Consider the following 16,389-nt stretch of genomic DNA (forward strand, 5'->3'; position numbering starts at 1 on the left):
TGCCCCAAAGACGTTAGGTCCTAATCCCTGCAATCTGTAAAATGTTTCCTTATTTGGAAAAAGCATATTTGCAGATATGATTAAGGATCTTGAGACAGGAGATAATCCTGGATTATCCAGGTGGGCCCTAAATGCCAGCAGTGTCTTCATATAACATAGGAAGAGGGAAATTCAAGACACATACAGAGAAGGCAATGAGAAGATGGCGGCAGAGGTTGCAGTGACTGTGGCTTCAAGCCAAGGAATGCCAGCAGACACCAGAAACTGGAAAAGGCAAAGAACAGATTCTCCCCGAAAGCTTCTGGAGGGAACGTGTTCCTCCTGACACCTTGATTTCAGACTTTTGGTTTCTAGAACTGTGAGAGGATGAATTCATTTTAAGCTACTGAGTTTGTAGTAATTTATTATGAGTGCCATAGGAAACTAATACACTAGGTATTCAATATTTTTGGTGCATTTATATATGGTATCACTTTTTAAAAATTCATTTTCTAATTGTTCAGTGCTGGTACCTAAAGTATAATTAATCTTTATATCCTGACTGTATCAATTTGCTAAATTCATTATTAATACTAAACAGTTTATAAATTATTATTTTATACAGAGACTATTATGCTTTCTTTAAATAACAGGTTTATGTATTTCTTTCTAATCTTTATATTTTTACCTTGCCTTTTTACAGTTGCTGGATGTCCAGTACAATAGTGAATTATATCTTCTTTTACATTTTGATTTTGTAACTATGAAAACGTATTGTCTGTTCCAAATTTAAAATCTAATGAAAATACTAAAAATTTTAATACAGCCAAACAAAATAATTAACATCATTCTAGTTAACAAATCCAAAGGCCTTTTCTTAAATGCCTCTCATGACTCTATATCCTTGGACATTGTTCATCAACTCTTTTCAATGCTTGTTTCTTCCTTGTCTAGATTCTTCTTTTCTTTCCCTAACCCAGGGGTCCCAAACCACTGGGCCGCGGTAGCGGCCTGTTAGGAACTGGGCCAACACAGCAGGTGGTGAGTGGCGGGCCAGCACACAAGGTTCACCTGCTGCTTCCCATTGCTCATATTACCTGAACCACCCCCAACCCCACCCCCGCCATGGAAAAATTGTCTTCCATGAAACCGGTCTCTGGTGCCAAAAAGGTTGGGGAGCACTGCTCTAACATCTTACAGACAGTCCCCAAATTTTCTTGGAACTTTTCTCTTTCTACACTTTCCCTGTTAAGTGTTGGGATACCATTTTGAGGTCCATTATTATTCTTCAGAACCCTTTCCTTCAGGGGCAAAACAGAAACTTGCTTTCCTTTCTTTTTTAAAAAACGCCATACCCCAAGACTCCCTCTCTTCTCTCCAGTGGAATGCAATCTTCCCTGCTCTGCCTTCTTTGCTGTACTCAAGAAAACCATGAAATCTTCTCACTTTAAGGGTTTTATTAATAAACAGAAGTTACAGAAGTCCCCAAACCTTCACAATGTTTTGGTCCCTGATCTATATACAGAAATTCCTTTCTGTAGAAAAGTGGCTGCAAGGTGTTGCAAAGTTGCGGTGTTAGAAAGCTGGCTGGCCAAGCAGCCTCAAAGTGACATTTATCTTTGTGAATTCACTCAGTTCAGGATCTGGCCTTTGTGTTACAGGACCAGAGATACTGAATCATGATCATTACAACTTGTGTATGAAAACTAAAATACCAATGTGGTAATTCATTATGAAAAAATGTAACTGTCAAGGGAAACGACTATTCATTTCATTTGGCAAAGACGTTCTCTCCTAGCAGAAAAATTATATGGGAATTAAAATAACTTAATATTCAGAACTATATTTGTTAAGAAATGGAATAAAAGGTTTAGTTGTATGATTCAAATATTTAATGGAATCATACCAGGTTTTGATAGAGATGAAACCACCTCCACTACCAAGACCACATAGGTTTTGTACCTACTCAGGAGCCTTTCCCCTTTAGACTAGGACGCTGCCAAATATTTACTTCCCAGACTTTTCTTGGATGAATTCCTGATTTAGACATTCCTGCTTTAAGGATGTTATTTCTTTCAGTAAAGGCCTCTTCTGACCAGAGACGCTTATTTCTGGTTTGATCTATTCTGCACTGACCTACTATAGAAATCTTTCAGGACAATTTTAAGTGTTTGAAGAATACCTTATTGTGGACCCCAAATACCGCTCTTCACACATCTGCACACTAAATGTTACAGAAGTCTTCACTTCTACTTACTGGTGAGCAAAATTAAAAAACAAAACAAAACCCCAAAAAATAAAAAAAGAAGAAAGTCCTAAGTGGCCCCCCCATGCCAGGCAGCCTGGCGCAGAGCACACGCCCTCAAATCTGGTGAACGAAAAATGCAGTTCCTACTCCTTCTGCCTAATGCAATTCAGGAAAGCATTACAGAGCACATCGCCTGCCAGGCTGGAAACCCTGCCAGACTGCAGCGCTGGCCTCACCTCCAGTCGGGGCCTCCGCCCTCTCCAGAATTCTGCTCCAAGCCTCCCCGCGCAGGTCAGCGCACTGAGAAAGCGCCAAACTGGGCCAGGACCCCGTCCTCATTTTATTTCACCACTGACAGCACCCACTCCCCTAACTAATGAAACAGCAAAGACGAAAGAAAGAAAGCAAAAGAAAGAAAGGAAAAGAAAAAAAATTATGGAAAAGGTAAGAGAACGAAAACGGGGAAGGTTACAAAATAAAACAAAACCCCCCAACCAACCACCTTTTAGCAATATACAGATGCATGGCTCGGCCCTGGAAACTCATCTCGGCAGCCTCTGTCCTCTAGGGAATCAGGCCCCAGTTCTGAGATTCAGAGACAACACCTGCAGCGTCCAGACAATTAGGCCCGAGCCTGCTTCTGCGGCCGCCTGGGCCTCGGAACCCGAAGGCCGCCCTGTTACTCCGCCCGACTCCCCTGCGGGCAAGCGAGCGACCCCAGCTCGACACTGGCGGAGAATCCCTGCAACCGGGCAGCCGGTCCTCCGCAGCACCTCAAGAGCGCCGCGCTCCTGCCGAGGCCGGCCCACACATCGGGCAGCGCAACCTCCTCGAAAAAAAGGGGGGGAGCCGCTCGCCGGACTCGGGCGCTTCGGGTCGCGCCGGCCCTGTATCAGGCTGGCCGCGTTCCTTCCGCTCAGAGAGGGCAAAGAGTCCCGGTGCCTCGCGTGCGCCTCCGCCCGCGCCCCGGAGCGCCCCCTAGAAAGGAAGCCCGCGAGGCGGCCGCGCCTCTGCGGCGATTTTATTAGCGCTCGGTGGGGGTTGCCCGGTCCATCGGCGAGCGGGGCTTCCCCGCCCCTCCCCCTCTTCCCCAGCCGTGGGGGGGCCCCCCCGTCCTGCCCTCCCCCGCCCGAGGCCGGAACCTCCCTGCGGGGCGGAGTGATACGGGCGGCGGCGTAGAGCGCGGCGCGGCCGAGAGGGGCGCCGGGGACTGCGCGGGGCGGGCGGCGGGCAGAGGAGGAGGGGAGAGGGGCGGGGCCGGGGCGGGTTGTTGTGAGGCGACTGCGCTACTGCCGGACCGGGGCGGTTATGGCGGCTCCATATTAACACCCTCCTCCTCCGCTGCCACCGCCGCCGCCGCCGTCTCCTCCTCCTCCTTTCCCTCCCGCCCGCGCTCGTGAGCCATCTCCCCCTTCACCCTGACGCCTACCTCTTCCCCTCACCTTTCCCCCTCCCCTCTTCTACCATGCCCGGCATGATGGAGAAAGGGCCCGAGTTACTGGGGAAGAACCGATCGGCCAACGGCAGCGCCAAGAGCCCGGCGGGCGGCGGTGGTAGCGGCGCCTCGTCCACCAACGGCGGGCTGCACTTCTCAGAGCCCGAGAGCGGCTGCAGCAGCGACGACGAGCACTGTGGTAGCCTCGAACTCCTCCCCGCCAGCCCGCCTGCCCCCCTCCCTCCTCCCCTCCCCCAGCCCCCTCCCCTCGCCGCGCTCCCGCCCTCCCTCCCCTCGGAGCCCGGGCGCTGCGGTAGCCTCGAACTCCCGGTGCAGTGCAGCAGCACCCCCCGCGACCCCCGTCCCTCCGCCCTCGACCAATCCTCCGCCCTCCCCCCACCCCCAGCTCCCCGCCCCCATCAGCTGCCATCTCCCGGAGTGCCCGGAGTTAATATCTTCCCATCCACCCGCCGCTTCTCTCCTCCCTTCAGCAATTTTCATATTTTATTAAGTGTCTCTTCCTTTTTTCTTTCTTTTCTTTTTCTTTCCCCCCCTCTTTCTCTTTTTTTCTTTTTTGACATTGCTTTGCAGATGTTGGGATGAGAGTCGGAGCCGAATACCAAGCTCGGATCCCTGAATTTGATCCAGGTAGATCTGTTTGCTTAAGCAAAATCCTGTCTCCCCTTTTCTGGGATTGGTTTAGGGTGGAAGGGGTAGAGGGCGGGCGGGCGGGGTTGGGGTCCGGGTGTGCGGTTGGGAGGAGATGCGGGGCTGGGATGGGCAGGCATCTTTGGCGGGGAGGCTGTCACGCTTGGCAGGGCTGTGACACAGGGCGTGTGGGCAGATGTGTGCATTGCAAGGTTAACATGGTTCCTTTGGAGGCCACTTGCCCGCTGGTGGCATCACCTTTCTACCCCTTGAGCCCGGGGTGAACGGAGGAAGACGGCCCTCGGCGGAGTCGGGGGTCGGAGGCCGGGGGTGGAGCGGCTGCGGGGCCGAGGGCTGGCGGAGAGGGTGTGCGGGCTGTGTGTGGAAGAACCATGCAAATGTCAGTTGCCACACCACCGGCCCCCCGGGAGCGGAGGGCCGCGCTCCGCCAGGGCGGCGATCCCCGGGCTGCTGTCACCGGCCGAAGCCGAGGGCGAGCCCTGCCCGACCGCGCGCACACGGGATTTTCTTTTTTCTTTCTTTTTGGCTAGGTGGTGTAGCTTTGGTGGCGACAGCTTTGCGGAGTGTAGGAGCCGCGGAGCGAAAGGGATTGGGGGAAGAGGGTGGGGAGAAGCCAGAGGCACACCTCGCTCCAGAGCCAGCCCTGGGAAGTCAGACCACAGGACAGTGACTGCAGCTGCCAAGGAGACATTTTCTCCCCGAGCAGCCAGGTTCCAGCGTCCTCTGCCAACCCAGCTTGCGGGCTCCCTGTCTACTTTTCTCCAAACAGGCTCCCTGGCAGTCACGGGATTTCAGCCTGGACGGGGATTGGGCGAGAGTTCCGCATATGGAGGCGCCCTTGTAGGAGCCTCTCGGAGTGGAGCGTGTTTCCTTCTCCCCACCCCACCCCACCCCAGACCCTCTTCAGTTCAGGCTTTGGGCCGACTTTGAAGGGGCTTCTCCCCCACACCCCTCTTCTTGCACTTGGTCAGTTTTTTGCCCATTGCCCACTTATAGTAACGTTGTGTTTGTGTCGGACTCTTGAATTCTGTATTAGGTATTAATAGGGCTTACTTGTATTTTCTTGGGGGGAATAGCATGTTTGATTATAGCGTACCGATGGGTATTTTCATTCTTCTCCTGCCCATTACTGTAATGTAAAGTGATATTTACCAACCATTTAAAGATTTTTAGGGTTTAGATAGCTTTTCTTGTCCCAAGGGAGAGGGTAAAATAATGAATGTTAAAAGGATTGTCAGTACAGGCTATTTTTCAGTAGGTAAAAACAATGACACAAGAGTGCTCACTAGATCAGAGTTGCCTTCTGAATGACATGGCTGTTGGTACATTTTATTCAAAAACTGCCAGTGCGTGTGCTGGAGGGCTTCAAATAATTTTAAATGTTGCGAAACATTTTCTTTATTAACGTAACTAGTAGGTGAACGGGCACTTTCACATTACTGTGATGCCTCAGGTTTTAGCTTGACATTTGGAAAGTGCTTGCTCTGGCTTAAGATAGACTGAGTTAATTACTCAGCTCTTCTTTTTGTGCCCTGAGCAAGTCACTGGCCCTCCCAAAACCTCGGTTTCCCTAGCTGTGAAATGGAATTGAAAATACTTAGGGGAATTCTTGCCAAGGTTTTGTGACTGGGCGAATGGCAGTTACTCAGTGAAGATTAAATTTCATAACTGTGAAGAATGATTCTGAATACATACGTACTTTTCTGATTTGGGGCTTTCATTGGTATCCTGCTTTTTTGGGAATAAACTTATTTCCAGATTAGAACTCAGCAGCATAATAAACATACCTATCTTTTTCCCCAGTTAAGTAGGTTTATATTTCATAGACGACTATACACAAGTTGATTAGGGGTTTTGTATTTAAGACCCAGATTTCATGCTGGAACAAACTTATGCGTGCCATGGTCTGATCACTGTAACAATTTTTGGAACAAATTTTAAGCAAACACATGCTAGAACAGATTTCAGAGTTTGAAAAATAATTCATTAAAAGTACAGAATACTTTTTATGTGGTTTGACATGGCCACTATTTGGATTATCCAATTTGCTTGATCATCATATTTTGCGTATTTTGTCTGCGTAGAATATTTGAGGAAAAAAATCACAGATATTACAATTTTTGAATTTAAATTTTCAATAAATTTACTCAGACTGTAATTGATGTTTCTTATTAGAATAAGGACAAATGTCATATTCTTTAAATTTATCTACAGGCCTGCCTCAGAGATAACTGCAGGTTTGATTCTAGACCACTGCAGTAAAGCAGATGTCACAGTAGAGCAAGTTACATGAATTTTTTGTTTTCCCAATGCATATAAAAGTGTATAATAGCATTAGGTCCAAAAATGCAATGTACATACCATAATTAAAAAATACTTTATTGCTAAAAAATTCTAACCATTTACTGCAATAGTAACATCCAGGATCACTGATCACAGATCACCTTAACAATATAAAGTAATGAAAAAGTTTGAAATATTGTAAGAATTACCAAAATGTGACACAGACATGAAATGAGCAAATGCTGTTTGAAAAATGGTGCCTATAGACTTGATCAATGTACCTGTGAAGCACGATAAAACGAGGTATGTTTGTATTCATTTTCTCCTTAATAATCTGCAGAATATTGAACCCAAGGACACAACTAAAACCAGTTATCATTTAAACTTAGATGGGCTTTTGTATAGTTGTTATAGGCAAATCTTGTCAAGCAAATGTAGATTGTCAATTATCAGACACCTTTTACAAGGAAATTTTGAGCCTCTATGCCTTTCACCATAGTACCGCTGCTCTGTCTTATTCTGTGTTGTGCGAAGTTTTTACTCCACATCAATTCAGTATCATTGGGTGAGAACGTAAACATATTTCTTTGGAGAGCTAAAAAGATGTTTATTAATTAGTGATAGAAATTGAAAAATGGTTAGCTCCCTTTCCTTTTCTCTTTTTCATACTGTTATTTTTAGTCTCATAAACCACTCAATCTATCTTCATGAAGATTGTTTACCGGTAGCCATCCAAGTCATTTGGAAGAAAAATTCCTTAGGTATCAAGATTATTATGATCAGAATGTAGGAAAATTAAAAGAGGATTTTTTTGTGGAGGATATTTTTATTGGAGGAGCTGATAGTGGTGATGGTAGAAATTAAGCACAGAAAGAATGAATTATTAAAGTGAGTATTTTAGAAAATGAGAAGAACTGAGACAAATTGGAATTACTGAAGTTAGGAGAGTTTATGTTAATTGACAGATCATTGCTAAGAATGCCTTTATAAAAATTTACTAAGTGGATTTTTTATTCTTTAGGTGACCCTTCCTTTTGATTCTTTGCTAGAGGCTTTCCCAACTTTTATTTAGTGCCTACTGACTATGCTTACATCATGAGGAGCAGTTTTGTGTGGTGATTATGAGTCTTACCTCTTATCATATGCCATTTAGCCACTATGGCGTGGTGACCTTGGATGAACTGGGTGCCTGATGTATCCAAAGATTTTTTCTCATTTGTAAAATGGAGATAATATTGACTATACGACAAGATTAAGTAAAAATTAATGTATATAAAGTGGTGGCCTTCAAAATATTTTGCTTGCATACTCATAAAAGAAATTTGAAAAAACAGATTCACATATTTTTAAGTTGTCATCTGTTATTTGTCACTGAGTTTATTAGTTGATAAATGTAATCACCAGTGTATGGAAAATGTTAATACTTTGAAATAAAGTTGTTATATCCTTATTTTAAATGCATCCAATTAAATGTAAATACTGTAGTAATGTGGTAGTAACTATTTTATAAAATATATGAACAGGCTCCTAACAGTGTTCCTTTTTGTTTTTGAAATCATTTCCATGCATTTTCACCATAGAATTTATAATACATTTTTGTACTTGAAAGTGTTTTATTGATCATCTGTCCAGTTTCTCTGCCATCATAGTATGTATTCTTGTAAACATAAAATTCTAAGTGTTAACTCTCTTCTGGCTTGAGTTATTACAGTTAATGCATAATTAATTAAAATTGTAATAGTCATGGTGCCTTAAGTAAAGGAGAGCTTGGCTGATGTTCATTTGGCATCATACAGGTTTTTAAATTTACTCTTGTAAGATTTGGGATGGGTGAGAGACCTGCCTTTTTTTTTTTTTTTAAAGTGAGGGACGGACATTTGTGAAGAAGGTGATCAGAAGTAGAATAAGCATATAGCTTAGACTGCAGGTGAGTTCTCAGGCAGATTTTCTTGGGAAAGAAAACATAGGGAAGTTGAAGTTCTGAAAATTGCTTCCCAGAAAACTTATTCATGCTTGTGTACCGCTTGGAATGTCTTTGTTTAGCTTAGTTTGAAATTGGTGAATTAAGTATATAGTTCAGAGCCTAGTTTATAAATAGCAGAATTTAAAAAAATATTTCAAAAGCCTTACTGATCTCAGTATTTAAGTTATTTATATAGAATATTTATTCCATGATTTCCATCAAAATCTTTAGTTTGAATGTCTTAAAGGAAATCTTAAAAGAAATGGAAGATTTATATTTTTGTACTTCCTTTGAAATTTGCTATTGGTATAGAAATGCTAGTCAGAATTATACTTTTGTTTTTTTTCTTGTTGGTTTTCCCCAAATTGGTCTCATAAATGTATTTTACCAACTGCAGTTAAGAAAATCTAAAAGATTTTAGAAGCATTGATCTTCTGTTTCATTTAATACTTAAAAAACTGATTATCCAATAATTTTATTTTCATAACTATTGTGCTACTATAGTCTTTTAAAGTTGTGGTTGCTTTCTGTCTAGGTTTGGTTTTGTTTTGTTTTGTATCCGTTCAGAAGATAGGCTACTTCTAAGGCCTTGGTTATTTTGTTGCTGAGTCAAATTGGATTCTCAGTATTATTTCTGAATATCAAACAGTTTTGAGGTATAATCTTAAACAGTGTTACAGATAAAAGCAAAATAAACCTTGGGTTTATGTCCCTTAAATATTTTGGTTTACTTCAACTTTTATGATAGAAAGGGTAAAGTTTTACTGATTGCAAATCATCCTGAGAGGTAAATTGTTTTTAATAATGCAAGATACTTTCTGCTATTCTTTTATAGGAGAGGAATCAGGTCCAAGTTGTCAGTAAAACAAAAAAGTCATTTCAGCTATTCAGTCTCATTTTCAAAGGGTTGGTTAGAGAGGTCATCAGCCATTTGAGTTAGAGCCCCATGAGATTTTATACATTTATATTTTTATTTGATTGATAAGTTAAAAAGAAGCCTTTCCAGCGTAGAGAAAGAAGTGAACTTAAAGAATTGCCTTCAGTAAGCATATAGTAGTAATCATAATAAGTCTTAGATAGTGCTTACCATATACCCAGTACTTTACGTATATGAATCCGCTTCATTTTTGAACAGCTCTGAGGAAGGTACTCTCATTATCCCTATTTTTAAAGATGGGTTAAACTGAGGCACAGACAGATTAAGTAAATTTGCTCAAGGTGACAAAGCTAGGAAGTGGCAGAGCAGCGATCCAAACCTGGTGTCTGGCTCTGCGATGGTTACACTCTTCACTATTATACTGAAATCTCTCTCATTTCCTATAAACATCAGTCATCCTTTGGTCCTAGTTAGACACATATATGATTGAAAATGGTGGAGTCCAATTCAAGAGTTAGGGAAAGAACATTGCGAAATGCCTAATGAGGCATTCTCTGCCACCAGACAGACATGATCACACACACACACACACCCACACACACACACACACACCCACCCACACCACACCCCCCCCATTAGAAGAGCTATTTGTCCCCACAGTTTGGATGCCAGGTTGTGTCAGAAGATCGAGTCCTTAATTACAGTGCTAAGAATTTTTGAGTAAACTTAACTGTTGTTCTTCATTGGTAGGTATACCAAAAAAAAAATTGTTTGTATCTGTTTAAGAAGAGATATTTAATGAAAATATTTTAATTCAGACTTTCTATGATACAAGAATCAGATGGAAAGAAATAAGTCTAAATATTAAGCATGTGTGCTATTAAGACATGAGACTTAATGGAAACCTTTCTTTGTTGCATTCCATGTTCTATTAAGTATTATTTAAATTATCTTATTGTCACAATGCATTGTGAAAAAGAATCAGTCCCATATGAAAGGATTGAAGTTTATGATACTCAGTAGAAATAGCAATAGATTTTATTAATTAAATAAAGGCTTCTGATCAACTTAGATGTCTGTTTTATTTCCAGTGAGTGGCTTAGCTATTTTGCTTTTGTGTTTTTATTTTATGTGGTTAAAAATTAAATATATCTCTTAATATTGAAGTTTTTTAAAGACAGCTTAAAATTTATTTTCATTGAATATAAATTTTAGATAATGTCCTTCTAACTTGCATTTTCTTAAATTCTCAGCTCCTATTTTTATCCTCTTACTAAAGATACTTATGGCAAAATGCAGTAGGTTTTGCTTTTAGGTTTATTTTGCAGTTATGCTGTTTCTAACACTTTTATAGTATTCTCTCTTTTGCTTTTTCTCATCCCTAATTTTTCCTTATAGTAAAACAGAACTTAATTTTAGCTTCATATTGCACTAACAGTATGTCATTCTTTAACTAAAATTTGTTGATTGAATATACAGTAGTGATGTATTATGATTATCCAAAAATAAAGAACAGCTGAATGATGTTAAATTATTGCTTGATAGATAAAGTCTAAAGTCTCTAGTTGGGAGTATAGTAGAAGTTACCTTTACCCCTGGAAATGAATGTTCTTTATTCTGAATATCTTATAATCTTATAAATGATTACAGTTTAACCTCAGAATTCTATTAATGTTTTCTGTGAGTGATTTTGGAATTCTAGTCATTAGTTGCTGTTGACTATCAACAGCTCATAGTTTTAATTAACTTGAATGCACCTAAGAATTAGGAAGAAGCCGGAAAAAGACCACTGAGTGTTTAAAGACAGAACTTACTGGCATGGACTTGGCTCTGGGATAGCTGTGTCAAGCCTTTCATTCATTTTGTCTATTCTTAATTTACATGCAGTTTCAATAGAGCTTTATTTTTCTGACTTTTTAAATTATAACAGATTAGAAATAAATTAGAAACAGCAATAGTATGCTTCTAGATTAGAGGTAGATTACATTAAGAAGAAATAGCATTATTAACTTTTACATGGTTTGACTGTGTTTTCCTTTTACATAGAGTACAAACTTTTATAAATATAAAAAGTAATAAATGAAATTAACTCTAAAAAGAAATAACTGACAGACTCCTAGCAAAGAGAACAAAATTAAATAAAAACCATAAAAAGCAGATACAAGTATTTAAAAATTATAATAATCTTGGCCCATTTAGATACGGACAAAACAATTAACTTACCACCTGAGGTGTTCGCTCTTGTTTTTTGTTTTTTGTTTTTTATGGTCTGGTGGTGGAGATTTATTTATGCATTCAACATCTATGCAGCACTTGTGTGCCATGAATATATGACAAGAAGGCAGAATGTTTGCCAAATGAATGGTACAGTTACTATATGCAGTGGGGTTTGGAAGCTATCTTTATAAGTCAGTGGCCTGGGAAGGCTTTACCAAAGGACTCATGCTTTGACTGGGACTTGTGAAATGGGTAGGGTTTTAACTGGAAGAGAAGGAGAGAGTGATAGCTGGAAATGTGAAGGTATGTCGCTCTGGTTTTAAAGTCAGAGTTTTTAATGACTCCTAAGTAACATATAGAAGGTTAAATCAGATTTACTACCTGTCAAGAAGTAAGGGAATAAAATGTGCTTAATAAAGTCTTTCTTTTTAATTTACAGAGGGTAAGCTTCAGAGTTTGTGAAATTTTATTCATATCCATAAATGGTATATTTACTATATTTTGTGTAAATCTATTTTCCTTCTCTTTGTTTTCCTGTACTTTGTTTCTTTGTCCTCTTTTGCAGGTACTGTACTAAAATAGAAATAAAACTTACTTTGTTTATACTTATTTTGAATGTAAATAAAGTTCATCATATTCAAAATAATTAATTTTTTCCCCAGGTGCTACAAAGTACACAGATAAAGACAATGGAGGAATGCTTGTATGGTCTCCATATCACAGTATCCCAGATGCCAAATGTAAGTTTTCTGAAATTGAATGTTTATGTCAATAGGGAATCTATCAGCCAATTCAAAATGCAACTTATATTTGTTTTTGGGTCTCTTAGATTCTCATAAGAAATCAGTTTGTCTTTGTTTTGTTTTGTTTTTTTGATGGAGCTTGTTATGTTAGAATGTTTTTCCTTTTGAAAGATAGTGGGTTGATCATTCCAATTTGTGTCAGGCCCAGGAAGACTGAAAAAACCTAGGATCTGATGGCATTGCTGCTTAAATCCTCAAGCAGGGGAGGGAGTTACTATGTAGACATCTGCACAGGCTATTCCTCAGTATATGAAGCTGTAAAGAAATGCCTTCAAACTTCCAAGAGCCCACTATCATTACCATTTTAAAGAGGAAAGGGGAAAGAACTGACTTCAGCAGCCATCAATCAGGTCATCTTTGTGCTCTCCATTTCTGGACGGAGACCTTCTGGATCATTGACCATGCACTTCCTTGAATCATGGTGTGGCTTTAGACTTCAATGTGATGTAGCGGACCTGATCCTTTGCGGCACATCAGATATAGGAAACGTGCAGGTAACAAAACTAAGATCCCCACCCCTCCATTCAGTTATCATTTGATTTATTAAAACAAACAAACAAAAACCACTGAACAGCTATTCTAGCAGCTGTAAAATAAGCTTGTCTTTTTAAAATATTTACTAAATCTTAAAGATGTCCCATGATGGTTTATTTAGTTCCATGAAAATTAATGATGTCCTATATATTATGTGCATATAGTAAGTCAAATCATGCTTATTGATGCAGTAAGAGAAGTAAAAACTGAAAACTGAGTGTTGTTCTGCATACCTGATAATTTTTCCTATTTAAGAGCTTCAGAGTACCAGCAAAATGTCTAGCTGGTAATGTAGGAATTATATGCCCTTGAGGTATTCTTAACAAAAAACACAAAATTGTACATTTTGTGTACTGAGAAACTTGAAAGAGACTCTCAGATTTTTTGGTTCAGTCTTCATTATAGGCAAAGGTTTTCATTCACAAAATGAGCATCAGGGTGTCATTGGCTTTTGCTGTTTTAGCACTGTTTTATACAATGGTGCATTTCTTAGCAAAGTAGAAAACAAAATTCAGAAAGCCAACATGTCCTGGTAGTGGTATGTCCGTGTGGAATATCCAACTGAGGGTATAGGGCAGTGGCTTTCACCCCTGGCTGGGCTTTGGAATCACTTGAGGGAACTTTAAATTAAAAAAAGAAAAAAGAAAAGTCTATTGATGTCTGGCCTGTACCTCAAACTAATTAAATCAGAAATCTTAGGGATGGAGCCAAGACTTACTTTTTTAAAGCTCCCCTACTGATTCTAGTCCATCGCCTTAACCGCTCGGCCACGACTACTGCTCCCCTACTGATTCTAATGCATAGCCAGGGTTGAGAATCACAGGTTGATTGGTACTGTTTAGCTTTCTATTTACAGGACTGTAAGACATTTTTGTTAATCAGCATGTATGTAGAGCTGTCATATGTTTAAATACTATGGGTTCTAAGTAGAATGTAATATTTGGATTTTCTACATGAAAAGCTTACAGACTTAGGGAGATATGATAACGTCCATAAAACTTAGTTGTTAATCTAACAGCATTATTGTTATAATAGCATATTTATATATTAAACTGTACTGTACTATTAAGAACAACAAACTCTTAGAAAGTACTTAAAATGGTGTTTCAAGGACTTTACATATATTAGCTCATTTAATCCTAGGAGGAGGAGTACTAAAAATAGTACTATTTTTATCACTATTTATACTGAGGAAACTAAGGTACAAAAAGGTCGAGTTAATTGCCTAAAGTCCAAAAACAAGTGACAGGGCTGGGAACCAAGTCCAGTAGACTAGCTGTTCTAGGATCAGAATTCTTAACCACTGCTTCTCAAAAATGTGCTTAAAGAATTTATTTATTTACATATATATTTTATAGGATCAAGAAAGACTTCACATAAAACTGAGTCCTGCTGAATGTGAAATGGCAGATTTCTCAGCAGTGAGGCCTTGAAATAGCCAATATATATTTATCATCATAGAAGCTGTGCTTATTTAAACAACTCTATTGGCTTGATTATAATAATTGAGAGTGAAAAAAATGGAATATTCAGCCACTTTTTGTATAGATAGCAGGATGAGCTGAAGAAAATTTTAGGGATACTGAAGCATATTTAAATTGTTATTATGTATAGCTGGCAAAACTATAGATAAACCATCCTTTGTACAGTAATCAGAAATAGGAAAGTAAAAGCTTTGGGAAAACTCTAAGCATAAGATGAGGTCTTAAATGGTTAGGTCTCTTCGAATAAAGGCTGCAACAGAAGTTACCTAATATTTTATACTGTAATTAGACTCTATTTGCTAACCACAGATTGGCCTTTCTTTTTAATACAAAAATAATTACAGTAATGTCGGTGAATTTAATAAGTATATGCTGTATGGTCATAGAGATAACTCATGCTAAGTAAAATTTTAAACCAAATGAGCTTCTGATCCTGTTCATAGAAGTGAAAGTCTTTTTTATAACATTTCATGGAAAATGACTTTGGCTATTTTTTTACCCCTAGAGTATAATTGTTTTTAAAGTTTGCTTTGTTAAAGAAAAAAAAAAGTCAACCTGAGCAAATGAAGTAAATGAGAATAATTAATTATGTAACATTGTTTTATTCCAGTGGATGAATATATTGCAATTGCAAAGGAGAAACACGGCTACAATGTGGAACAGGTATGTAGAGAAACATTTTAATATTAAGGTTTGCCTCAGTATTTATCAAAGCCAAAGAACATCTCATGATAGTTTCTGCCCTAAGAAAGTGCGTAAGTTCAGCCAACCTTATAGATACTACAAAAGTCCTAGCAAAGTCCGACCTTTCATCATTAAGGATTTTGCTTTTGTAAACATTATTTATCTCAAGGGCTTGAACATTTTTCTCTCAATAGCTCTGTTTCTTATCTGTTTTGAGTTCTTAAAGTATCTGAAAGCCTTCAGGATTACTCTAGCAAATGCTTACCAAAAAGGGAAAATTTTTTTAAGTAGAGGTAATTCTCTGACTTTTTAACCTAAAACACCTAAAAGTTAAACTTTCTATTTAAAGAAATATTTAAGATTTTTAAATTTTGAAGGAAATAATTCACAAAGGGCTTTAAAAAAATTAGATAATTTTAAAAGGAGATATATATGACATATGGTTCATTATCCCTAGTAGTAAGGAATGGAGAACATGGAAAAGTGAAAGTGAAATCGAAATTCTTAAATTTCATTTCAACTAAGTATAAAATTGGCCTTTATCAGAATTAATAGTAAAATAAGTGAATTTTCTATAACCTGGATTATTAAGAGCTAACTTTATAGTTAGTAATGAGATTAAATAATAGAAAATCATATTTGTGAAATTGAGATGTTTATCTAAATTTAGTTAACTATTCTGCGGATTCTGAAGACTTTGATCATGTATTTTGTTTTTAAGCCTTGACTTTCTTTTTAATATTTATTTGAGAAGGTTAATTCTTAACATGTGACTGTACATATGTTCATTTTCATGTTCATTTTCAAGGAGTATTACCAAAGTACAGAAATTAAAACTCACTATTTAAAAAGGTGCTGTATCTCTTCTTAAAAAATAAATCTTTATCCCCTAAATGATACTCAGTACCTTATAGTAAAGATAAAGGCCTACCACTTACTTACAATAGAAGGGAAAGTTGTTGAATTGTTAGAAATTATCCATTTCAGGCTTTCCTGTGATTTGGTAATAAAGTCTTTGAAGTTATTAATATGCCTCATAATAATTTTGTGTACATTATGATAATAAAGAACATTAGAAAGTATATGTGGTAAAATATGAAGTTGCAGTTGAGGTATTCTTACTTCTTAAAAGTAATTAGCCCATGGTACACTTCTAACAGGTTAAAACATAAATATTTCTCTACTGAATCTTGACTAAGCACTTCTAGTTTTG

The 16,389-nt window shown here is 38.9% G+C and overlaps 1 protein-coding gene across 5 annotated transcripts in view; it reads left to right on the forward strand.

Annotated features, from left to right (window-relative positions):
* The first annotated feature begins 3,475 nt into the window (after positions 1–3,475).
* The window catches only part of RCOR3 (REST corepressor 3), a 49,920-nt gene continuing 37,006 nt past the window's right edge, over positions 3,476–16,389 (forward strand). For 2 of the 5 annotated variants that reach the window (XM_057725801.1, XM_057725802.1), the window contains exons 1-4: positions 3,476–3,858; positions 4,254–4,310; positions 12,334–12,411; positions 15,103–15,155. In XM_057725801.1, the coding sequence (XP_057581784.1) occupies positions 3,693–3,858; positions 4,254–4,310; positions 12,334–12,411; positions 15,103–15,155 (354 nt within the window). In that variant the 5' untranslated portion in view covers positions 3,476–3,692. Of the gene's footprint in view, positions 3,862–4,253; positions 4,311–12,333; positions 12,412–12,616; positions 12,969–15,102; positions 15,156–16,389 lie in introns of those variants that run through there. The other 3 variants (XM_057725804.1, XM_057725803.1, XM_057725799.1) reach the window with 2 other exon arrangements.

Source organism: Hippopotamus amphibius, chromosome 3 (genome assembly GCF_030028045.1).
Source record: "Hippopotamus amphibius kiboko isolate mHipAmp2 chromosome 3, mHipAmp2.hap2, whole genome shotgun sequence".
Taxonomy (NCBI): domain Eukaryota; kingdom Metazoa; phylum Chordata; class Mammalia; order Artiodactyla; family Hippopotamidae; genus Hippopotamus; species Hippopotamus amphibius.